Source organism: Dipteris shenzhenensis, chromosome 2 (genome assembly GCF_047967505.1).
Source record: "Dipteris shenzhenensis isolate YYH24624 ecotype China chromosome 2, Dip_SZ_1.0, whole genome shotgun sequence".
NCBI lineage: Eukaryota > Viridiplantae > Streptophyta > Polypodiopsida > Gleicheniales > Dipteridaceae > Dipteris > Dipteris shenzhenensis.
Window position 1 is genome coordinate 2,562,051 of NC_141597.1, and position 25,567 is coordinate 2,587,617.

The window sequence follows — 25,567 nt, forward strand, 5'->3', positions numbered from 1 at the left end:
CTTGATCACATATGGACAAACATGGAGGAAGAAAACAAAATCTTTGGGACGTCCTATGCGTGCTGGATAGCGGACCACTCAATCACTTACATTTGCACATAATAGACACTCCACACAAATTTTCCTCCAACATTTGCAAGGCCTATGTGGCTATCCCACCTTGCTGGGCAAGTGGTGTGAACTTGTCCATAAACTAAGGCCCGTTTAGATCGACACCTGCTTGGCGACCATCATCACGAGTGACCTCCGCACACGCCCTGCTCAAGTATGAAACCAAGTATGGAACCCTCATCGACCAGTCAGTAGGCTAAGAGCTTAGCTTAGACCACGAAAACCTAACAATTGTAATAAGAGTGCATGTATGCACAAAAGAAGTGGCTTCAGCTTATGAGGATGTGGACATCAACAATCCGTTTGAAAGAAACACCTAAAAAATTCCTTGAGCTCTGCAATGAAACAATATTATTTTTAAGATCATGCACTCCAGACATTAATACTCCATTTGAAAGAAATGCCAAAAAATTTTGTTGAGCTCTGTAATTGTGTCGACATAATGTTACTTGTAAGTTCATGCACTTCAAAAAATGAACGTTTTAATGCACAAGAAACTAAGAAACTCAAATTTTCCTTTCAATGAGGCCCTCATGAGGCCTGAAAAAAAGGTTTGAACTAAGTATTCTTTGAACTAGCAAAGTCGACGCTATAGCTAGTCTTATTCCAAAACTATTTGAGGATTATGTGCAAGGAAGATGTTAAGCTAGAGTATAAAATTAATGGATTTCTACCATGATTGTCTTGGAATACCTTTTCCAAAACTATTTGAGGATTATGTGCAAGGAAGATGTTAAGCTAGAGTATAAAATTAATGGATTTCTACCGTGGTTGTCTTGGAATACCTTTTCCACTAGGAAGCCATCAACCCCACGAGGAAAAGGGCATGGACTTGCATGATTGGAAGTTACTAAAATCCACAAGAGGTGGAAGAGATGGAGAGGAATCTCCAAAGAAAAGAAAAGACTCAAGGCAGGATTACTGCAGGTACCTTGTCCAGTCCAAATACTATTTGGGACTTGATGCCAAGCGAGTAGATACTAAATTCTTCTCAGAATATCCTCAAGTTTTATAGTTGTACCAAGAATCTGATTGTAGCGAGCATGTGTTTAATGATTATATGCTACTATGTAATCTACATTTAGCTCTATAGAATGTGAATGTAGCAAGCATGTGTTTAGAGGGCATGTTTTTTTCATGGAGCATCCATGTAGTTGAAAAAACTCAAGGCTTGCTTCACTAGCCCAAATTAGGGGTTGGCATGCTCAAAATTCCTCAAGAGATAGCATGTTAGGGATCATGGCTGATGGGAAAGAATGGTGCCATAGAGAGAGCAAGTGGGCAATTTAAAGACTACATCTTGGATTGGCTACTTCAAACTTTGAGGATTTCAGCGCAATGTTTCTGGAGGAGGAGATGCATCAAAAGATGAGGACTAGAGAAGATTTGACCTTCTGGGCTGGATCAAAGAAATGTAAGGGTAAGGACTCTGGTAACCCATCTTCTTTTGATGATAAAAAGAGAAAGAAGAAGATCAAGTGCTTCCAAGGCAGGGCACAAGCAGAATGAGTGCCGAAAGAAGATTGCAGATGAGAAGAACGGAGTAAAGAAAGAGTCCAGCAATAGCGTGCAGGCAATACCGGTAGAGCTGTTTGTAGCAATTGAGGAGATTTGCACGGAGGCAGTTCATGTACCTGTGGATGAACCTTGGATTATTGACAGTGGTGCATCGCGCCACATGACCAGTCAGAAGGATTGCTATACCTCTCTACATCCAGTAGGGAATGACATCTTGGTATGTTTTTTATGTGCCAGATATCAAGAGGAACTTGTTGTTGTCTGTTTCTACGATCACGGATCGGGACCTCAAAGTTCACTTCGATAAGAATGGCACACAGATTTTGGATCTTCAAGGGAAGGTCATTGGTAAAGGTACACAGCGCAACAACATCTATGAACTCTCAGCTTTCAGTGCTTGAGCCGATGTGAGCAACATTAAGCTGTGGCATGAGAGGTTTGGTCATCTAAACCGTAGTTCTTTAAAGGAGATGCATAAAAGAGGAATGATTGAAGACCTACTAGAAATTAGAGATCTGCCCGATGTATGTGAAGCTTGCATGATGGGCAAGCAGCATCGGCAGCCCTTTTCTAAAGAGGCCAGCAGGGCAAAGGCTCCTCTAGAGCTCGTTCACACGGACCTCTGCAGAAAGATGGAGACGGAAGCTTTGGGTGGTTCCTACTACTTCATGACGCTGATCGATGACTACAGTAGAAGGATATGGATATACTTCCTGAAGACTAAAGATGAGGCTTTTAGTAAGTTCAAAGAATGGCATGTAATGGTCGAGAAAGAAACGGGGAGGAAGGCGAAGAAGTTGAGATCAGACAGAGTTGGTGAGTTCACATCAAGTGAATTCAAAAGTTACTGCAAAAGTCACGGGATCAAGAGGCAGAAACCCCCGCCACATACACCATAGCAAAATGGAGTAGCAGAGCGCAAGATGCGCGTCATCTGCGAAATGGGCAGGAGTATGATGAAAGGGAAAGATTTGCCAAAGACTTTCTAGGCTGAAGCATGTAACACGGTAGTTTACATTCTCAATCGTAGCTACATGAAGGCTATGAACGGGATGACTCTACTGCAAGCCTTTTCTGGTAAGAAACCTTCAGCTGTACATTTCAGAGTTTTTGGATGTGACTGTTTTGTGCATGTCCCTGATGCTAACAGGACCAAATTGGAACCGAAGTGCTAGAAGTGTATTTTCTTGGGCTACAGTGAAGAGGCGAAGGGTTACCGTCTCTATAATCCTATTACCAAGAAGGTAATAGTAAGTTGCGATGTGGTCTTCTCAGAACATCCGCATCAATTGGAGGAGGATGCTTCCTTCCCAGACAACTAGAACTAGGATATCCATCCAGTACAACCACCAACAGCAGACCGAACTCCCCCAACGGTGCTTGGGAGGATTTAAGATAAAGAAGAGGAAGAAGAGCCTGCAGAACCACAACGGCAACGGCCATTCCCGAAGTGGGTAAAGTAGCTTTTGGACGGCATAGAACCCCCAACCATTGAGGAGGGACCATTCGAACACCATCGGTCCAAGAGATTAGAGGAGCAAAGAAGGGCACAGGAACACTTAGTCAACTATGCTTTGATGACAGAGGTGATACGTGCTGAAGAACCCAAGTGTCTTGAAGAGGCACAGGGTGATGATAGGTGGATGGAGGCTATGCAGTCGGAGTATGGCTCCATAATGAAGAACAACACTTGGGACCTTGTGGATCGACCACCAAAATGCAAGGTAATCGGCACCAAGTGGGTGTACAAGACCAAGTACAAGTCTGACGGCACGTTGGATAAGTACAAGGCTCGGCGGCTCATGGCAAAAGGATTCGCACAAGTACATGGTTTTGATCATGGTTTTGGCTTTAGCAGCACAGGAAAGTTGGCCCGTGTTTCAGATGGATGTAAAATCCACCTTTCTGAATGGAGATCTCAAGGAGGAGGTATACGTGGAACAACCACCAGGTTTTGTAATCCCCGGTTCAAAAGGTAAAGTTTGTAAACTAAAGAAGGCACTTTACCGGTTGAAACAGGCCCGACGAGCGTGGTACCAGCGGATTGATGCCTACTTTCTGCAAAACGGGTTCAGGAGAAGCCCATCTGATGCAAATTTGTATATCTACAGAGAAGGAGGCAGGTGTATGATCGTGGTCCTTTATGTGGACGACCTTGTCATAACAGGAAACCATGAAGAAAAGATCTCACAAACAAAGCAGTTGCTAGGAAGAGAGTTTGAAATGACAGCTGATGCATTTCTGTTTGGGGATTGAAGTTTGGCAAGAGCCAAAACAGATCTTCATCTCACAGCTGAAGTATGCTGGAGAGATACTGAAGGCATTTGGCATGGCTGAGTGCAAGACAGTTGGCACCCCTATGGAGGTTGACGTGAAGCTCTCAAACGAGGATTCATCATCACTGGTGGATGAAGCGAAGTACAGAAGGCTTGTGGGCAGTTTGATTTACTTGTGCAACACGCAGCCGGACATCAATTTTGCAACTGGTGTACTAAGCAGGTTTTCCAATAAGCCTCGGGAGAACCATTGGAGGGTAGGGATGCGGGTGCTGAAATACATCAACAAAAGGCACACTTGATTATGGCATCACCTATAGCAAGGGCAACATCTTGACCGGATTCTGTGACTCAGATTGGGTAGGAGACGTGGATAGCAGGAGATCAGTGATAGGTTACTGTTTCTCACTTGGATCTGGAGTTGTGTCATGGGTCAGCAAGAAGCAACCTACAGTTGCTCTTTCTTCTACCGAGGCTAAGTAAATCAGCATGTTTTGCTTCTTGTGAGGCATTGTGGTTGAGGAGGATTTTAGGGGACATGGGTGCAGTGCAAAACAAGCCTACGCAGTTATCATGTGACAATCAGAGTTGCATGGCAATTGCAAAGAACCCTGTGTTCCACGCTCGCACAGAACACATTGAGATTCTATATCACTTTGTACGCGAGCTCATCATGGATGGAGAGGTTGACTTGGTGTACTGTCCGACTACAGAGAATGCTGCGGACATCTTCATGAAGGCTCTTGGAAGAGACTTGCTGGAGAGGCATCTTCATCGACTTGGCATTGGGCTAAAAAAGTAAGTTCACTTGCGGGTGGACATTGAGGGGGGGTGTTAGATATCAATGCTCCACTCTTGTGTAACTATGCGGGAACCAGCTAACTCTACTTGTAAGCCCCCCATATGAGGAGGAGGCATTTGAGTAGCTCGGTTATCCGGCAAGTCCTGGTTTGGACACCAGATGGGGGCCATGTGTGGCCTGATGGATGGACGGCTTCAGATAGAGTTGGCACACTGCCAACTAGGCTACATGCAAGTGCGGAAGGCATCCCATGACTGACCGCACTGAGGGTAGACAGAGCATTTCCTGGGGTAGCCCACTCTCGGGTTGCGGGGCCCGTTTGGAGCCCCAGATGATCCCGGATAGCTCTGGGCCGCGATACAACCATAGGTTAGTTGCTCTATTCTGCGCCACGGTTCTAACGTGTGGTCGGTGGCCTATTTCGGGACTGACCTCCAGTTGGCCGTTTTGAGCGGACTGGGTCGATCTCCCAATTGGGTCTAACCGACTATGATTGGTGGCTATATAAGAGCAAGCCCATGAAGCCCATCATCATCATTGGCTACAACAACCCTGATTCCTTAGCATCCAGCCTCTGTCCTCCTCTACTGTTTCCAGCATGCCATTGAAGCTTTTCACACAGGAGCGCACGATTGGGAGGCAACGCTATCTATTGTATCAGTTTTATAGTAATCAAATTTTTGATTCTCCATACTATCTGCTTTTCTCTCTTGCATATAAGATCCTGTTATCTATTGAGCACGGACGTTGTATTGTTTTCTTACATATCTTATATGCACTAATCACATAGGTTTCTTTGACTTTTTACATGCATGGAAAATATATTCAAAATAGAAGGTAAAAACCCACTATTTGTAAGTTTGCAAGATAACTTTTCTAGTTTTGAGCCAACATACCCTCTTGGCGCAATAGGTTTTTTGGTAGTATATAGTTTTCCAAAATAGCTTTTCTGGCATAACACCTTGTTTGGTAGAACAGCCTTTTTTTTGGGAAAGAACAACTTTTTTTGGTTTTATCTATTCAGTAGATAACGATCTTTTTACTGGTAGGCAAAAAGCCCCTTCAATAGGCAAAAGACCTTTTTGACAGAATATCTCTTTTGGTAGTATATATTTTTGCAAAATGGCTTTTTTGGTAGAACAACTTTTTTGGCAATTGGCAGAACAACTTTTTGGCAGTTGGCAGGACGGCTTTTTTGGCAATTGGCAGAACATTGGCAATTGGCAAAACAACTTTTCCAATTGCAAGGTATGGCAGCACACAAACACACATCGGTGACACTTGATTTCAAGGCACAACTCGTAAACGATCGTTAAATCATCCACGGAACATTGAAGAACACTGAAGAAACAAGATGGTGTACAATAATTTGCTGGCTTATCATGTATGCTCAGCTGACACTAGGTTATAACTTCCATGAGCTCTTCCAAAGTGCCATATCCACCTGCAAACATGGACTTGAATTCACTGAATGGTTTTTACCAGACAACATGATAAAGAAAAGCATTTGTAGATGATTCAGAGCTTACACAAAGAATTCCGAGAGAGAGGAGGAGTGAATGACTCAGCAAAACTAAAAAGGAATGATGCTAACTAAAAGTAGACCGTAAATTATCCAAAATTACACAAATCCCCTTTTTCATTGGTAGTGCAAAGCCTTCACTAATACGGCAGACCAAAAATGATACATGCCAAATGCATAATACTATATCTCCATCATTGATTTTTTTCCCATGCATTCATAATCATCCAATGCTACTTGCCGGTACTAGTTATGTTTATATTGAAGTCCTTTTGGTGTGTAACCCAGCCTCCGCCCATGCATTTTCGCCCCTCGGCAAGCGCCAGTAACTATTGCAAATAATAGAGATAGTGTCATAAGGCAGTGTGCGATATGGCTTTGAACTGATGACGTGGTGGATTTGTCATATGGCTTTGAGCTGAAGTGTGATTCATCTGTGATGTCCCATGGAGCTCACTTTTTCGTTGACAGCCTCTCTTTCGATCGTTGCATGCCCTGCCCACCTTCAACGCTTCATCGCTCCGTTCTTCGCAGCAACCACACCGCTCTGTCTATTGCTGCGTCTCGCACAACCCAATCCTCCTTCTTTCGTTCTCTTCAGACCATCCCGGCCGCTTCCCCATTTCATTCATTCTTTCCGCTTAAATTCAGTCCTGCTGGACAAAAGGGTGACTCCATTTTAGCTCTCTGGCTCGGCGGATCTGTGCTCATCTTGCTCCTAATTCTGTCTTCTAAGAATTGTCTAGTAAGAGTAAGCCTCCCTCGCTTGTGCTTGCCAGCGCATGCTGTCCAAAATATACGTCTCAGTTTCACCGAAATTTTCACCAGAAATCCTCGCGCCTTTTCGCCTTCAAATGCTCGGGAAACAGTGATCTACGGAGCAGCAGGGCATGATGGTTCGGCATGTTTCTCGGACAATGTCTTATCCGACATCGAACACATAACGGATGGGCTGGGTTCACACAAACATATATCGTCGCAAGTACAATCTGCTGTTCCTTCAGCTTTGTTTGTGTATGGCAGAGAGACCGCAAACGAAGCTCAAACAACCTCGTATTCAATGATCATTGCTGGTGGTGGAGCAATCTTCGACGGTCACAAGTACAGGCATATTGTGTTAGTCTCGGGCAAAAGTGATACGCATTCGACCAACTCTCCACAAGATACATCAGATGATAGCAATTCCGTAGACAGTGAGGTAGGGAATTCTCTTCTTTCCAGGGGGCCCAATTCAACGAGATGAACGTTACATCTTTGGGCACTTTTATTCAGGTTGCTCACCATATGCTTCAGAAATACGATGTTTACATTACCTACAAAGGAGTTAGGGAAACTAGAAATGATATCCAGGCGGATAGGACATCGATATACAGTGTGCATTCTCGGTATTGCTTATCCATTGTACCATACACCCCCCTAGTCGCACGTCTGCACCATCTAGCTCATACAACACTAAAAAAAACTGAGAGAGAGAGGACAGAAAATCAGATACATTCCTCCACAAAAGTGGGTCAACAAAAGCTCAAGGATGAGCGTGCGCTGTGTACAAACAGCCTGAGATGCTGTCAATGATGCTGAGCCTATTCCACTCCCCGTGAGCTTGCCTCTGTGCAAGGCAGTCTCTGCAGGTGATGAGGAATGAAGGGGGCAATGGGGCTTTTTATAGGACGGGCTAGGCTCCCTCAAACTGGCCGACCATGGAGTTGGCTCCCTGCCCAATGCACCGACCTGCCAGCCCACCAACCGACCAGACTGGTCGGCCTTTGCTGGTTGGCTTGGGCCAGGCCTATATAAGGGCCCATTTATGGGCTGCTGTTGCAGCTCCCAATGCCGCCCATGTACAGGTCCAAGAGGTGCCTAGGATGCTGTGCCATCTTCTTGCTGCAGGGCGGGTTCCCTGCCAGGTAGGTCTGCTGCCTTTTACCTTCCCCTACACCCTATGGTCTTCTGCCCCCTTGTCCCCTCAAATCGGGGGCTCACAGTGGGGCAGTGACCTTCTAACATCCATATCCAAACTGGTACCCAAATGTGAATTTCACTTGGTTGAGGGGCTAAGATGGGGCCCCCTCCTTATCCAAGCTCTTTTTATTGCTTGAAATGGAGATACAAGACCAAGGTGCAATGCACCTTACAAACTTGGGCTAAAACTCTTGACATGGACATAGACAAAGGACTTATTTAGAATTGCAGGACGAGTTTTCAAGTTGAGCTATATAGAAGGAATGATTCAAAAGCTGAACTAGTGAGAACTGGACTCCATGGGCACCTCAATCCGCAAGGAAGATGCCTGCATAGTCACAACTTCATCTCACATCAGTTGCATGCACTAGATCTCTAGAAAAAGAGGAAATTCCAATGCAAAAATGTACTGCAAATAAGCAATCCCTCAGATTCGAACTCCCCTTCCATTTGTACTCCCATGGTTATGGAGCCCTTGGTGCAATTGCAGCCCCTCTTGCTTGGATGGATGAGATCTTGGGGCTGGAGAGAGAAAAATAATGAAGGGAGGAGAGAGAAAGCCTTAGAGTGGAGTAATTGTGAGATCGGGAGAGAGAGCAAAGGTGAGAACTGAAAAATAGGAGAGAGAGAGAGCTGAAAGCTTAGTTGCAAATAGATGAGTGTAAGAGAGGTACAACTGAAGGAGTGAGATAAGGTTTTGTCCTAGTGACAGAACCTTAGTAGTCACTAACCATAGTTAGTGGACTAACTGCGTTTAGGGGGAAAAACCTCTTAAAGAGGGAAAAGTGCCCCTAACTAGCTTATTAAATTACATTGGTCACTGCTGAATTATATCTATAATTCTAACACCCCCCTGGAGTGCCAATGTCATGTACAAGGAGGATTAATCACCAAACGGATATAAGTTCAGGGCACTGCGAAATGCCTCAAACTTTTCACGTGGCAGTGCTTTGGTGAAAATATCTGCAACATTGTCATGTGTGGACACAAAGATCATACTGATCTCTCCTGCATGCAACTTCTCTCTGACGTAGTGATAGTGAACCTCAATGTGCTTCGTGCGAGCATGAAACACCGGATTCTTTGCCACTGCAATGGCACTCTGACTATCAGTGAGAATTGGAGAAGGGCCCTCCAATGACATATGAAGATCAGCAAATAGACGATGCAGCCAGACACATTCAACTGTTGTTGTGAAAGCTGCCTTGTACTCAACTTCACATGATGAGGTAGCCACTGTAAATTGTTTCTTGCTCAGCCAGGAAATGCAAGCTTTACCCAAAAAGAAACAATTGCCACTAGTGGACTGCCTAGTGTCATAATCACCAGCCCAATCTGAATCACTGTAGGCATGCATCTGCAAGTCACCCCCCCTGGGAAATAACAAGCCAAAAGACTTCGTGCCTTGTAAATAACGGAAGATGCGCTTAACTGCCTGCCAATGCATAGTTTTTGGGCTGTGCATATACCTGCTCACCTGAGATACTGCAAATTGAATATCAGGTCTAGTGTTGCAGAGATAAATGAGGCATCCAACAGCCTGACTGTAAAATGTGGCATCAACTGATTCTCTTGCATCATGCATTGTGAGTTTCAGCCCCGGCTCCATGGGAGTGGCTATGGGCTTACAATCATGCATGTTAGTTAAATCTATCCAAGAGTTTCTGCACATACTTGGACTGAGACATAATAGTGCCACATCTCTCTTGAGAGAACTGGATCCCCAAATAAAAGTGAAGCAGCCCCAAATCTCACATGTCAAAGTTGGTCTGCAAATCAGCTTTGAAATCTGCAATATTATCTTCATTGGACCCTGTGAGCAGTAAGTCATCGACAGAAAGAATGATGACTAAAATTTCCCCCCCATCCTTCTTGATGTAGAGGGTGCTCTCAGTAGGACTATTGTGCAGCCCCTTGTTGGTTAAAAAGGCATGAATCTTGGCATACCATGCACGAGGGGCCTGTTTCAGCCCATACAAAGCTTTATTCAGCTTGCATGCCTGAAGTGCATTTCCTGAAATTTCAAAGCGTGGAGGTTGTTTGACATAAACCTCTTCCAACAAGTCTCCATTTAGGAAGGCTGTTTTAATGTCCAACTGATGAACATTCCACTCAAAATGTGCAGCCATTGCAAAAACAGATCGGATGGTGGTCATCCGGGATGTAGGAGCAAAAGTCTCCTCATAATCTATGCCCTTTTTCTGAGCATAGCCTTTGGCAACCAGCCTTGCCTTGTATCTGTCAATGGAGCCATCTGGCTTCCGTTTCACCTTGAAAACCCATCATGTACCAATGGCATGTTTACCTGGTGGCAAGTCTATGACATCCCAAGTCTGATTTTTCTGAATGGACTGCAATTCATCGTGTATGGCATTCATCCAATGCACATTGTCCTTTGCTTCTTCAAATGTTGCAGGCTCCTCCTCATCGAGAAGAGTACCTGCATATGCTGATTCCACTGAATTAGCACCTTCCATGTGCCTTACTGCACTGCGAGTCCTGCCAGGTAATGGAGCATCAATCTTACTCTCCCTGAGAGTCTGTAACAACCAGTTTGGGACTGTTTTTGCTGCATGTATGTCTGCAATTTCTTGCTAAACCACTTGTTCCACTGCGTGTGGAGGTGGCAAGACATCCTGTGGCTGAACTGGAGCATCGGGAGGTGGCTGTAAATTCTGATTTGCATCAGAAATATCAGCATGGGAACCCAAGGCAATGGGTAGCAACCCCTCAAAAACATCCTCTGAAGAAGAAGGCATATGAAATTCAGCCTGAGTGTGAGCTGAATTTTCTGCAAATATCACATCTCTACTGACAATGATCTTGCGTGTAGCAAGATTGTAGAGACGGTACCCCTTGCTTTCTGCACTATACCCAACAAATATGCACTTAATTGCCTTATCTGACAACTTATGCCGAAATTCAATTGGCACATGAGCATATGCAAGGCATCCAAAGACACGGAAATGATCCACTGAAGGCTTTCTCCCATTCCAGACTTCAGAGGGAGTTTTTGTTTTCAAAGCCTTCGTGGGAGACCGATTTAAGATGTAGTTGGCACACATTAGACCTTCAAGCCAGAATTTGTGAGGCATGTGTTTGCTTTTCAGCATACATCTGTCCATCTCCATAAGAGTTCTATTTTGCTGAGGGGTCAGCCTCACTGTGAGCTGATGCACAATACCCTTGCCTTTCAGAAAAGCATCAAAATCTGCAGACAAGTATTCCTCACCTCTATCTGTGCGCAATGTCTGTATCTTGAGTCCAGATTCGTTTTCAACCATGGCTGAAAAGTGTTTAAACACCATGAACACTTCTGATTTGCGCTTCAGCCTAAGACCCAAGTGAAATTGGAGTAATCATCAATAAAAGTAACAAAGTAGAGATGACCACCCAATGATGGAGTCCTCATAGGACCACAGACATCACTGTGTATAAGCTGTAATTTTCAGACAGCTTTAACTGAACCATCCTTTTTGAAGGGGAATCTGTGCATCTTGCCTAAAATGCACCCTTCACAGGCATGTGGAGGAGGTATCTCAAGAGGTGGCAATGCATCAGCCATAGAGTGCTTCTGAAGTGTCATCAAGCTGTTGTAATGCATGTGGCCATATCTCGCATGCCATAACTCTGCATTCTGCATGGCAGCAGTAGGAGTCGAAACTGCAAGAGCATGGGCTGCTCTTTTCTCAAAAAGATCAAGCTGAAAAAGCCCACGCAGCAGAGTACTAGATAATCTCAAGGCATAATCATTTTCTCTGTCTTGGACAGCACATTTGTCATCCTCAAAGATGACGTGAAATCCAGCCCTGTTAAGAGTGGACACTGAAAGGAGATTCTTGGTGATACCAGGCACATACAAGACATGTGAAAGTTTGAAAACTAAGCCATCAATGGCGGTAAGCTCAACTTCTCCTGTACCACGTACTGAATATGACGAGTTGTTGGCACAAGTGACTTTCTTACCAACGGGAGGTGGATGCAAGGAAGTGAAGAGACACTTCCTAGAAGTGATATGCTTGGAGGCACCGCTGTCAAAATACCAAGTATTCAGTGTTTCATTGACAGTGAAAGCTGATGCATCCATGGAAGGATCATAACTGCAAGTCAAAAAGGCATCTGTATCATCATTACAAGTGGCTGTACTATCCCGAGCATCTGGAGCAGCCAGCCTAGAATGTGAAATGCAAGATAAAAAGGCATAATCCTGTCCAACAAAGTTGGCTGCAGCATCCCCACTGTCAGATGCATGACGAGCTGAATCTGAAACAGCCATACCGGAGCTGTTTTTCTTCTCTTTTGCAAGCCTTTTCCTGCATTCTGCAATGTGATGACCTGGCTTTTTGCAGTAATGACAAAAACCCTTCTTCTTGGGCTTACTTGCATCATTCTTAGCCTTTTGTGAAGGCTGTCCTGACCCACTGGAAGGCTGATTTACTGATGTCTTTGCCTGTCCCTTTCCTTTTGACTTGAACTTTGAGAGCATAGCTTGTTCACCTGCACGTGAAGCCAAGTTTTTCCTGGTCTGCTCTTCCTAAAGCAGAAGTCCTATCAACTCATGAAAAGTGAGAGGATTTGCACCCCCCCTCAATGATAAGTTCAGCGAGGTATGAAAGCTGAGATAAGTCTCAGGAAGAGAATTCAGAGTGGTGGTAGTCATCTCTGAATCAGGCATCTGTATCATCATTACAAGTGGCTGTACTATCCCGAGCATCTGGAGCAGCCAGCCTAGAATCTGAAATGCAAGATAAAAAGGCATAATCCTGTCCAACAAAGTTGGCTGCAGCATCCCCACTGTCAGATGCATGAGGAGCTGAATCTGAAACAGCCATACCGGAGCTGTTTTTCTTCTCTTTTGCAAGCCTTTTCCTGCATTCTGCAATGTGATGACCTGGCTTTTTGCAGTAATGACAAAAACCCTTCTTCTTGGGCTTATTTGCATCATTCTTAGCGTTTTGTGAAGGCTGTCCTGACCCACTAGAAGGCTGATTTACTGATGTCTTTGCCTGTCCCTTTCCTTTTGACTTGAACTTTGAGAGCATAGCTTGTTCACTTGCACGTGAAGCCAAGTTTTTCCTGGTTTGCTCTTCCTGAAGTAGAAGTCCTATCAACTCATGAAAAGGGAGAGGATTTGCACCCCCCCTCAATGATAAGTTCAGCGAGGTATGAAAGCTGAGATAAGTCTCAGGAAGAGAATTCAGAGTGGTGGTAGTCATCTCTGAATCAGGAATAATCTCATCAATGTTCAATAACAGCTCTCTGAGATCCTGTAGCTTTGTGAGGTGGACTGACATGGAGTCACCCTCTTCCATATGTGTATTACTTAACTCTCTTTTCAAGAAAGATACCCTTGCATAATTCCGGGCTGCATACATGCTTTCTAAGATATCCCACGCTGCCTTCAAGGTCTTACACGACCGGATATGCGGAATGATAAATCTTTTCACTGAAAGAGAGATGCATGACAAAGCTAAGCCAATGGAGTGGTGGCTACAGCTGCACCAACAACCTGTCCTGCAACTGCACCCTGTGCACGACCTCTTCCACCTCCTTGCTGGGGAGGGGTATTAGGTGCCATACCTGCTGGTCGGATCTCATCCCATTCACATAATCCCACAAATTACGAGAAATCAAAATATTGCGTACCATAAAACTCCAGAGGGAGTAGTTGGTACCATCCAACTTGTCTTCCTGTGAAAGACCACCGAACTGGAAATCATTCTGATTTTGCTGGGCCATGTCTGAGAAAGAGATTACAGCAAATACAAAACTGAATTCCCTTGCTGGGAATGAAATGCACAACTCCCAAAAAGCACAGCCAAGCACTGGCTGAAAATGCAACTCAGATTTCTGCAATTTCTCTGTCAAAAATCTGTCAAAGCATCAAAACTCTCCCAAAATCTGCCAAAAGTGCTGCAAAACACTTACAGAAAGGCAGTGTGAACTGAAATCTCCAAAATTGCTTCTCCAACACAAAAGCCCCAAAATAGACCTGAAATTGTAACCAGAAAGGGGCAAATTGAACAAAAGCCCCAAATGTTGCACAAATTTTGCTCTGACTGCAAAAGCCTCAAATTTTACTGCAAAATTGCAGTGTGAATGCAAAAGCCTCAAATTTCTTCAACACTTGCAGATTTACTGCAATGTTTGCCCCAAAAAATCCAACTGTGCTCCCACAAAGCTGAGCCAAACAATGGCTATATGCAAAGAATGTGCCTGCAAATGAACCTTGCTAGTAGAACCCTGCTCAAAAGTCCTGCATTGAAAACGACATATGCACGAAGCAAGAAGGCCCTGCTGGTACGGTGACTGTACGACAGAGTACGGATGATGTACGACTGGCGACGATGTACGGTACGGAAGGACCTGTAGGAGGTGTACGGACTATACTGGGAACCAGTATGGAGCTAGTGCATGGAGTTGCACTACAGTGTACGAAATCCGTACAAGGTACGGATGACGAGCAGATCTGGTACGGCGATACAGCGTACGGAGCGCTGGTAGAGACGACGAGCAAATCTGGTACAGCGAAGGACGTATGGAGCGTTGGTACGGACGACGAGCAGATTTGGTGCAGCGAAGGTACGTACGGTGCCTGTGTACGGAGCGGTACGACTGTAGGCTGTACGGCGACGAAGCAGATGTAGTACGTGCTGTACGAAAGTCAGCGCATGTACATCGTCGATGGAGCTGTATGGAAGTTGAACAGTTGGAGCTGGAGCTTGCGGGCTGGGCTGGAGCTGGGAGGCGAGAGCTCAACGAGGCTCTGATACCAAATGTGAGATCGGGAGAGAGAGCAAAGGTGAGAACTGAAAAATAGGAGAGAGAGAGAGCTGAAAGCTTAGTTGCAAATAGATGAGTGTAAGAGAGATACAACTAAAGGAGTGAGATAAGGTTTTGTCCTAGTGACAAAACCTTAGTAGTCACTAACCATAGTTAGTGGATTAACTGCGGTTAGGGGAAAAAACCTCTTAAAGAGGGAAAAGTGCCCCTAACTAGCTTATTAAATTACATTGGTCATTGCTGAATTATATCTATAATTCTAACACTAATGGCATGGAGAGAGAGTGGTGTTGCTTCTCCATGATAGTGGGAAGAGAAAGAGGTACTGTAACATCAGCTCATTCTTAGAGGACTTCTCTGCTCATTCCTCCCAGCTACAGTTTCCAGTGATCCCTTACTCGTGAGTCTGGTTTCCTTTTTCATCACCATGGAGATCTCTCTCTGAAAACCTCCCCCTAGCCCAATGCTTGCAAAGTGGCCTCCTCCCTTGGTGCCATGTGTCCCACAAGGGACCTTACCCTTCTAGCCCTCTAGGCCTCATTGTATGCAAGCACCGTCATGCCCTTTGGTTTCCTGCCTAATCACAATCACACCTCTGGTTTCGGAATTATGGCTGACATTACATTCCCTTCCCCTTAAGAATGGTTTGCGTCCTTGAAAATAAAATTGGGAAACCTCCTCTGGAGATTGCTTACCCTTTCCGATGTTGAACTCTCTTCAGGTCTATCTTTTCACTTAACCAGGCATTCTTGTCATATTGTGTGTCGCGTTCTTTTTTCTTGTCTATCTAAAATTCTTTCTGGTTGATGTGGTAAAGATGCAGGTTCAATAAGTTCAACTAGGACTTCATTTCCAATGAGATTATCATGATCTCCTAACTTTCTTTTTAGCCTACTAACATGAAAAACTGGATGTACTCTACATCCCTCAGGTAAGGCTAATTTGTAAGCAAGTTCTTCAATCCTCTTAAGTATTGTGAATGGTCCACAATACCTAGGAGACAACTTCGGACATTTACCTGTCTTTAGAGATTATGAAGATTCAGATACCTTAAGGTAGACTTTCTCGTTTACTTCAAACTCCAACTTTCTACGATGGGGATTTGCATAACTTCGTGCTCTATCCTGAGCTTTTCTTATGCTATCTTTAGCTAACTTAAGTGTTTGATTCATATCTTCAAGAAAGTATTTGGCCGCTTGAACCTTCTCTTTTTTGAGTCCCACTGTCATTGGGGCTCTTGGTTGAAATCCATACATCATCATGAATGGACCAAAACGTGTAGCTGAATGTTTGGCACTATTATATGCAAATTCTAATATGGGCAAATACTGTTTCCAATTAGTTTGCTGTTTACTTACATATGCTCGAATTATATCCTCAATGATCTGATTGACTCTTTCAGTTTGACCATTGCTTTGTGGATGATCCGCGATGCTCATATTCAATGAAGTTTCTAACCTCTTAAACACAGCTCTTAAAAATGCAAACTCTTGTATTAACTCAGTCCATCTAGCTTTTCTACCTTTAAGCTCTGGCTGATTACAAATCCACTTAATGCTCTTTTGATCAAAGATGATCTCAAATTTTGCACGATATAAGTAGTGCCTCTACTTTTTTAAAGCATAGACTATAGCATATAGTTCCTTCTCATATGCTGAGTAATTCCGTTGAGCACGATCTAACTTTTTGCTTTCAAAAGCCACTGGTCGACCTTTTTGTAAAAGTACCGTTGATTACAAATCCACTTAATGCTCTTTTGATCAAAGATGATCTCAAATTTTGCACGATATAAGTAGTGCCTCTACTTTTTTAAAGCATAGACTATAGCATATAGTTCCTTCTCATATGCTGAGTAATTCCGTTGAGCACGATCTAACTTTTTGCTTTCAAAAGCCACATGTCGACCTTTTTGTAAAAGTATCGCCCTAATAGCGAAATCGCTGGCATCTGTCTCAACCACAAATGGTTCGTTGGGATCTACTACTTTTAAGACAGGAGCTACTGCTATAGCTACTTTTAATTTTTCAAAACTTCTCTTTTGAGGTTCATCCCATATGAAGGTGCTTCCCTTGTTGGAAAGGTCACCTCCCCATCTGTAAGCCCCCATATGAGGAGAGCATGGGGGAGGGAGACCTAGGGTAGAACCCAACAGGAAATGAGAGAAAGGGGCTGCCACATAGACAGCATCATGGCTGGCATGTGGGCAGCACATCTAGGACTGTTAAGGGCAGGACACAGGGCCAGGAAAGTACGGAGCAGAAGCAAGTCAGTCTGGGACAGATTGCGCAGGATCTAGGACATGGAGACGCACTGTTTGCAGAGGCGCAGATATGGCAGGGTGTGCAGGCCCAGATCTGCAGCAGGAACTGTGGGTGTCAGTGGGCAGGAGACAGGCATTTTATAGGCTGGAGATATGCCTTGAAAGGAGGGCCAAAGGGCCCTGGAAGTTTGGGCCAGACAGCCCTGGTTTGTGTGCCTTATAGGGCTGGACCAGCTACAGACTGGTCGGCCAGTCTGTAACAGGCTGGTCGGTTTTTATCAGCCCCCCCTTGGGGCCTATATAAGGAGGCCATTCAGGCCTCATTTCATCATCATCTGGAGCAGCAATTCCATCAGCAGAAAGAGCAGCAGCAGGGCTATCTTTGGGCCTACAGTCAGGAGGAGAAAGAAGTGCCTTGTGCTGCAGACTTAGCTTGCAGGAAGCTGCCCACCTAGACTGGTTTCCAGACAGCAAGGTGGAGAAGATCATTCTAGACGGAAAGTCTACTCACGCTCGAGGTGAAGCACGCGGACTCTAGTCTAGAGATAGCCAGCAGATAGGAGGAGGACTTTTGTGGTAAGATCAGAGGACCACACCATTGGTGGGACTCTGGATCTGTCTCTTTTGTATTGTGTCCATAGTTGTAGACGGAAATATATTATTTGGTGGTTTCTCTATCTGATTGGTTCATTGTCTATTGATGAGTCTGCACACCTATTGAATGCACATAAGTAAAGAAGTTTGTGATTCCACACCCACACCGCACACTGTGTGAGCTCCTGGGCATTATTTCCGCTGCGTGTACCCTCTGTTGGGTATTTTCTAACATGGTATCAGAGCCCAAGTAGGAGGCTCACAGGTGTGGGAGCGTGAAGGCAGGGACCTTGCTGAAGGACGACCCTGATTCAGAAGCTCTAGGGAATCGACTTCCACGACTGGAGGATTGTGCCCTTGCGAGAAGGAGGGTGACTCAGGTTTAGTCAGGTGCGTTCAGAGTTCTGGTTTACTGTATTTGAGTTTGGTTGACTTTGCTGTGCGGTATATACAGCAGAGATGTCGACAGCCTCTTCAGTCCCTGCTATCCCTTCCTCCTCCTCCAGTTTTCTCTCTTTCACTATCCCTAACTTTGGAGAGACTGGGAACCTGGACGGGACTAATTACCCGATCTGGAAAGTGAAGATCCGGAGTCATTTAGTGGCTCGGAAGTTGTGGAAGCTGACCACGGGAGAGGAGTCGAAGCCGGCAGACATGGTGGACAGTAAAGGGAAGGTACTCATGGCAGTAGACAGAGAAGAGCTTGAAGCTTGGGAAGAAAGAGATGCCCATGCCCTGGCAATAATCATAGGGACTACGGCGGACTCTGTTCTTCCGCATATCCAGCTGGCCGAGATGTCAGTAGAGGCGTGGGCCACACTGAAGGATCTGTACGAGACAGATAATACCTCCCGGATCGTGCTTCTTCAGCATCAACTCTACAATCTTGATATGGAAGAAGGCGATACGGTACATAGCCATTTGACGAAGGTCAAGGTGGTGCGGGATCAGTTAGCAGCGATTGGTCAGAAGACAGACTCATGCCATCTGGCCTTGATGGTACTGAGGAGATTGCCGCGGAGTTTCAAGAGCTTTGTTACGGCTGTGACAGCAGGACAGCGGACCAAACCTCTGACATTTGAGGAGTTGTGTCCATTACTGCTACAGGAGGAAGCTCGGGAGAAGTTCTACAACGGGGACAAAGATGACAAGGCGATGCTGGTGAAGGATTCCGCAGGTCAAGGAAAGGGCAAGCCTAACAGTGGCAAGTCCAATAAAGATGACTCTGATGACGAGGGGACTTCGAAGAGGAAGCACAAGAAGAAGTGTTTCTATTGTGATACGCTCGGACATTTTGCAAAGGACTGCAGAAAGAAAAAGGCGGATCTGAAAAACAAACAGGAGTCTGACCCAGATTCAGAGGGAAAGGCCAAAGCTAATGTGGTAATCGAAGAGTTGTTCTTGGTGACATCACCGAGTGTTACCGAGGTCAGGTATGTTGATCCCGAAATCACAGTAAGGATGTCTGACATAGAAAGTTGGGTCGACGAGGAGTGAGATGCCTTTGTGAAGGTGAAGGACAGTATGGAGCGCTTGGTACCTTCCAGGTGTGTAGCTGTTGACACTGACACGAGGGTGGATTCCATGGAAGGCCCTGGGGTCTCATGGTCAGATGGATGCTGGACTTCAGAAGGGGACAGTACAGGATTACACAGGATCTTGGCGGGTGCCTCATTGCGGTACAGGGTTTGCTTTCAGAGCGAACATTCAGGCAGTACAATAGTCTGGTATGTATTTGATATTCTGCATTTTAGCCTTTATAGCATGCTGTGTGGAGATTCTGCTCTTCATTTGTCTCAGGTTATAAGAGATTGGAAGGAATTGGCCTTCTTCGAAGGCAGAAGGGGAAGTATTGGTGCTTCTTCAAATCTCGGACGCAGATTGCTAGAAGGTGGTGGACAAAGAGTACTGGAGCCAGAAGAGTACCTGCTTGAGAACTCAGCGAGAGTTCATGGTCCAGATTATCTGGAAATATTCATTGGTCGCAGAACCCAACAGGAAATGAGAGAAAGGGGCTGCCACATAGACAGCATCATGGCTGGCATGTGGGCAGCACATCTAGGACTGTTAAGGGCAGGACACAGGGCCAGGAAAGTACGGAGCAGAAGCAAGTCAGTCTGGGACAGATTGCGCAGGATCTAGGACATGGAGACGCACTGTTTGCAGAGGCGCAGATATGGCAGGGTGTGCAGGCCCAGATCTGCAGCAGGAACTGTGGGTGTCAGTGGGCAGGAGACAGGCATTTTATAGGCTGGAGATATGCCTTGAAAGGAGGGCCAAAGGGCCTTGGAAGTTTGGGCCAGACAGCCCTGGTTTGTGTGCCTTATAGGGCTGGACCAGCTACAGACTGGTCGGCCAGTCTGTAACAGGCTGGTCGCTTTTTATCAGCCCCCCCTTGGGGCCTATATAAGGAGGCCATTCAGGCCTCATTTCATCATCATCTGGAGCAGCAATTCCATCAGCAGAAAGAGCAGCAGCAGGGCTATCTTTGGGCCTACAGTCAGGAGGAGAAAGAAGTGCCTTGTGCTGCAGACTTAGCTTGCAGGAAGCTGCCCACCTAGACTGGTTTCCAGACAGCAAGGTGGAGAAGATCATTCTAGACGGAAAGTCTACTCACGCTCGAGGTGAAGCACGCGGACTCTAGTCTAGAGATAGTCAGCAGATAGGAGAAGGACTTTTGTGGTAAGATCAGAGGACCACACCATTGGTGGGACTCTGGATCTGTCTCTTTTGTATTGTGTCCATAGTTGTGGACGGAAATATATTATTTGGTGGTTTCTCTATCTGATTGGTTCATTGTCTATTGATGAGTCTGCACACCTATTGAATGCACATAAGTAAAGAAGTTTGTGATTCCACACCCACACCGCACACTGTGTGAGCTCCTGGGCATTATTTCCGCTGCGTGTACCCTCTGTTGGGTATTTTCTGACATCCCTTCCCCTTAAGTTGGTGCGTCATCAGAACAGCAATCCTACCGTAATCTTGGATGAATCTCCTATAGAATCTTGACAAACCTAAGAATATCTGTAATTCTTCTACATTTGTAGGATGTGGCCATTCCAATATGGCCCTTACTTTGTTAGGGACCGTATGAACCCCTTCTTGGGATATTATATATCCCAAGTATTTCACTTGTTTTGCAAAGAATTCACATTTGGATTCTTTAGCAAAGAGTGAATTATCTCTAAGTAGGTGGAACACCTTTCGCAAATGTTCCAAATGCTTTTTCCTGGTTTTACTATATCATCTAAAAATACTACAGCAAATTTTCCTAGATATGGCCGTAAGACACTATTCATGAGTGTCATGAAAGTTGTTGGAGCATTTGTTAATCCAAATGGCATTACTTTAAATTGATAATGCCCATACCTAGTACGAAATGATGTCTTAGGGACATCTTGTTCCCTAATTCATACTTGGTGATATCCTGATCTTAAATCAATTTTAGTAAAGTATTTTGCCCCTTGCAATTGATCAAAGAGGTCATCAATGCGAGGCATAGGATACCTATTTTTACGGTGATTTTATTTAGTGCTCAGTAATCTATGCATAAACACATAGTACCATCCTTTTTCTTTACCAGTAAAACTGGTGCAGACCAAGGTGAGCTACTTGATTGGATTTGGCCCTTTCTAAGGTATTCCATTAACTATCTTTCGACCTCACGTTCTTCCGTTTGACTAAGCCTATATGGGGGTTTACAAACAGGGATAGATCCATGAATTAAATCTATTTTATGATGTACTTCTCGCTCGGGAGGTAAACCATTAGGCAAATCAGATGGAAAAACATCTTTAAATTCAAACATTAAATCATTGAAAGAAGATTTATACTTTTTAACATTATAAAAAACAATATTACTTCTTTCCGATGCAGAAGACATAAAATCACCAATAAAAGTAAGTTCACAGAGATATACCTCGCATTCTTCTTGGTATAGTAGTCGTTCCAATTCCATCGAACAAATAAAAGGAGAGTTGGACACATCATGTTCTCCTTGAATCTGGAAGACTCTACCCTCTTTTTATAATGGAGTTATTAAGATAACTCCACTGTAAGCGATGCCCAAGACTATACAACCATTCTCGACTAAGCACTACATTTGTTTGGTTGAGATGCATGATTTGGAAATTCAAGGCATCCTGATAACCCTGAATATCCACCTCTACACCATGTATCACGGTGTCCCAAACTTTTTTATCACTGCCCTTTGCCAAAGAGACCACATATTTATGGGCACTGGGACTCTCAGGCAATTTTAATTTCTTAACTAACGAGTAGTTCAAGAAATTATGTGTTGTACTATCATCGACCATCATTCTTACTCTTTTCCATGCATCCTCATTAAATCATGAGGACCAAAGGTGGTTTGTCACATTGCCGATGATAGACAGCACAAGTGGGTGCTATCCTCATGATAGACCTCTACCTCAGTGTACCTTTCAGTATCATTAAGCGGCAACACTTGCACCGCATGCACTTGTTTTTGTGGAGGTCTATTTGGGGCTTTAGCTCCCGCTTGTTTATTTTTAGGACAGTTCCAAGCGGCATGGTCTTTGCCCAAGCATTTGAAGCAAAGATTTTCTTGCGTGGCTCTTTTATAATCCTCTTTCTTCAAGAAAGGATAATTTTGTGTTTGAGGTTTCTTAGGTGGTACCTGAGGAACGTCCTCCTTAAAGTGCCCCTTCCTTTTCAAATTGGGAAATTTGTTGAATTTTGGACCAAAACCTGTTTGCTTTGAAGTTCCCTCTTTGAATTTCCCCGTTGTATCATCGTATATTTGGGCATACTTAATGGCTTCCTCAAAGATTTTAGGAGAATTTCTTTTCACCTCAACCTTATAAGTGTCTTTGAGACCTCTCACGAAACTCCTTATCTTTTGGAATTCATTAATTCCCTTCAGCTTAAGGACTGCCTCCCTATAGTTTGCTATGTACTGGACTAGAGTGTTTTTACCCATAGTACAATTGTCCCTAGCCTCCCACGCTCTTTCTAATTCATTTTCCGGTAAAAGCTCTTTTAGGAAGGCTTGTTCAAACTGAGTCCAATACCTAGGAATTCTATCATTTTCCCTGAGGCTCATCCATCATTTATAGGCTTTATTTCCAAGGGAAAGACTTGTTTCCACGACTTGGTTTTCAGGGGGAGTATTCTTGAGTCGATGGAAGTCTTGCCACTTTTGCAAGAACGTATTAATTGCATCTTTATTACGCTCCTTTTCTTCCCATTGAAAATTGGCAGTTTCAAGTCCTTAAGGATGTTAGAGGTTTCTGTAAGTCGAGAGGTGGACCTCTTAACTTGATTAGGAGGAATCGATGATTCTTCTGTAATAGTTACCGATTGAGAATCGGCTAACTTAGTTTTTGCGTTCGAGTTTCAAGTTTAGTGAATTCCGTATACGGAATTCCATAATCACCGTAGTCTATGTCCTCCATTTCCACGTTATCCTCTTGAGTTTCAATTTGTACCTCATGTGTTTCCTCTCCAACTATCGCTTTTCCTTTTTTAGCCCTTTCCTAGGCCTGTCTAACCATATCGTCCCTTTCTGGAGTTGTCATTTTAAAGATGTGTATTTTATAAAGCAAAGCGCTTTATGTCAAAGAGAAAAATATGATGCCCACTTTCCTGATATTTGTTCGAGGTTTTGGATATGTCTTTGAAATCGACGCGTCCTTTACTTCGCAAGCGATCTTCACTTTCGATTCCGCTTTTGCGCTTTCTTCTATCTCGAACTCCTCGCTTTGAAATCTCGAACTCCTTGCTACGATCTTCTTTTTTGAATTTGGCGAGGTTTAGAGAAAAAGAGAATGATATCCCTTAGGACTTTCAAAAAGAAGCAAAGGTTTTAGAGGGCCCTTGGTACTTTGGAGATAAAAGGGCCTTAAAACCTTTGGAAAGAAAAGGGACCTTGAGACTTTGGAGAGAGGTGTAAACACATATAATGAGGTGGCTTTTTCCAAAGCCTTGGACCTTTAGGAAATGACGTGGCTTTTCTTCTTGGTACTTTTGCTGCTCTATAGGTCGATAAAGGCGCCGATTCGCTGAATCCTTCTTCTGAGAAGTTGCCTCAACCTGCATAATAAGTTGCTTATTCACCTCGTGGTTTCCTGCGCTCTTGAAGATCCTACTATCCTAGAACCCAAGGTGCAACTGAATTTCAGCGCGCTGCGAGGCTGAGTGCGATCTCCAAACAGTCACGCAGCTCACGCTTCACTGCGCACGTACCAAGCTACTCCAATCTCCCTTGAGTCTTGATTGTGGCTTTATTAAAGAGCCTAAGATACGCTTCACAAAGCGTGCAACCACCAGATTTGAGTAGTATTTCAGCGGCGGCGGCGCAGCCCTCAAATTTGAAGCATAGTCCTCAGACTCAGAGGCTCAGATAGTCAAACGTAGTACTTTAACTCAGCGCCATGTGGATTTTGAAGACGGGTTGCTACAGTTTGACGACGATTCACACGCTTGCTGTCACGCTGATTCGTGGGCTGCTGAGACTCCATGTGTGTTCGTCCCTTTCTCGTCAGCGGCTCTGATACCAATGTAACATTAGCTCATTCATAGAGGGCTTCTCTGCTCATTCCTCCCAACCACGGTTTCTAGTGATCCCCTTACTCGTGAGTTTGGTTTCCTTTTTCATCACCATGGAGATCTCTCTTTGGAAACCTCCCCCTAGCCCAATGCTTGCAAAGTGGCCTCCTCCCTTGGTGCCATAAGTCCCACAAGGGACCTTACCCTTCTAGCCCTCTCATGGGCTCCCCTTTGCACCTCTTAACTAATGTCTAGGCCTAGGCGTGACCCTAGACCCAAACTGTCAAGCCCTCTGGTTTCCCGCCTAACCACAATGACACCTCACGGTTCTGGAATTATGGCTGACATATAAGGTAATGCTGTTGCTCTAGAGTCCAGAGATGAAGAAAGGGGCACATTTTTACAGAGAGAGAAGCTTGAAACTGTAGATATCTTAGATAGAAAGAAATATATATTGACGTCCTTGGGAGGCCTCATGAAGTGAAAAAAATAACTCATACAAGCCTCGAAGGTCTGAAGCAAAGGGCAGGCTAGGGAAAGTGGTTGCTGTAGAGAGATAAGCCTGATAGAGATGAGAGAAGATAGTTGCACGACCAAGAGGGCTTGAGGGGAAGGCTGGCTTCACCAAGATGGGGAAGGGAGGAGGGCTGCTGCACCGAGGAGGAGGAAGGACAGAAATGCGACGTGAAATGAGGCCCTTCTTTTCTAGGCCCAGCTCACAATTTGCCCAAGATGGCAAGTTTTTGGGACCCTTCTCAGCCCACCAAATGGTGGCTGGCCCCTACACTTTGTCCCATGTCTCCTTGCCACTTGCCCCCTCCCTTGGGCTAGCTGGCCCTGCTGTCAGCTCAGCATGCAGCTTGCCACACGTCACCAAAAACCCTAAAGATTCAAATTTGTCAGAATTGAATTTTGACTTAACTGACGGGTTCCTAGCAGGTAGTCCGGCATTGACGTACTCTAGAGCCACTTTTGAGTTTGATTAACCTCTGTTAAGAGGTTTATTAGTTTGTCGTCTATCTTGTATCTCCATGCCTCTTGGCATGTTTTTTGGCTCAGAGTGAGAAATTTTCTTGGATGGTTGCTAGGTCGGTCAGCAATCTGTGCATTTGATTGGTCCTAGAAATGGGTACTCAGATGGGGTGTGATTTCTAATGTCCCTCTTGAGAATAGAAGGAAAATATCATTCTTTTGCAAAACGTAATATTTTA

General features: G+C 44.6%; 1 protein-coding gene across 1 annotated transcript in view; it reads left to right on the forward strand.

Moving 5' to 3' along the window:
- Nucleotides 1–6,674: 6,674 nt before the first annotated feature.
- The window catches only part of LOC147904229 (uncharacterized), a 62,046-nt gene continuing 43,153 nt past the window's right edge, over nucleotides 6,675–25,567 (forward strand). Inside the window, exon 1 of the mRNA XM_087393657.1 lies at nucleotides 6,675–7,427. Within this exon, the coding sequence (XP_087249783.1) occupies nucleotides 6,720–7,427 (708 nt within the window). The 5' untranslated portion in view covers nucleotides 6,675–6,719. The remainder of the gene's footprint in view (nucleotides 7,428–25,567) is intronic.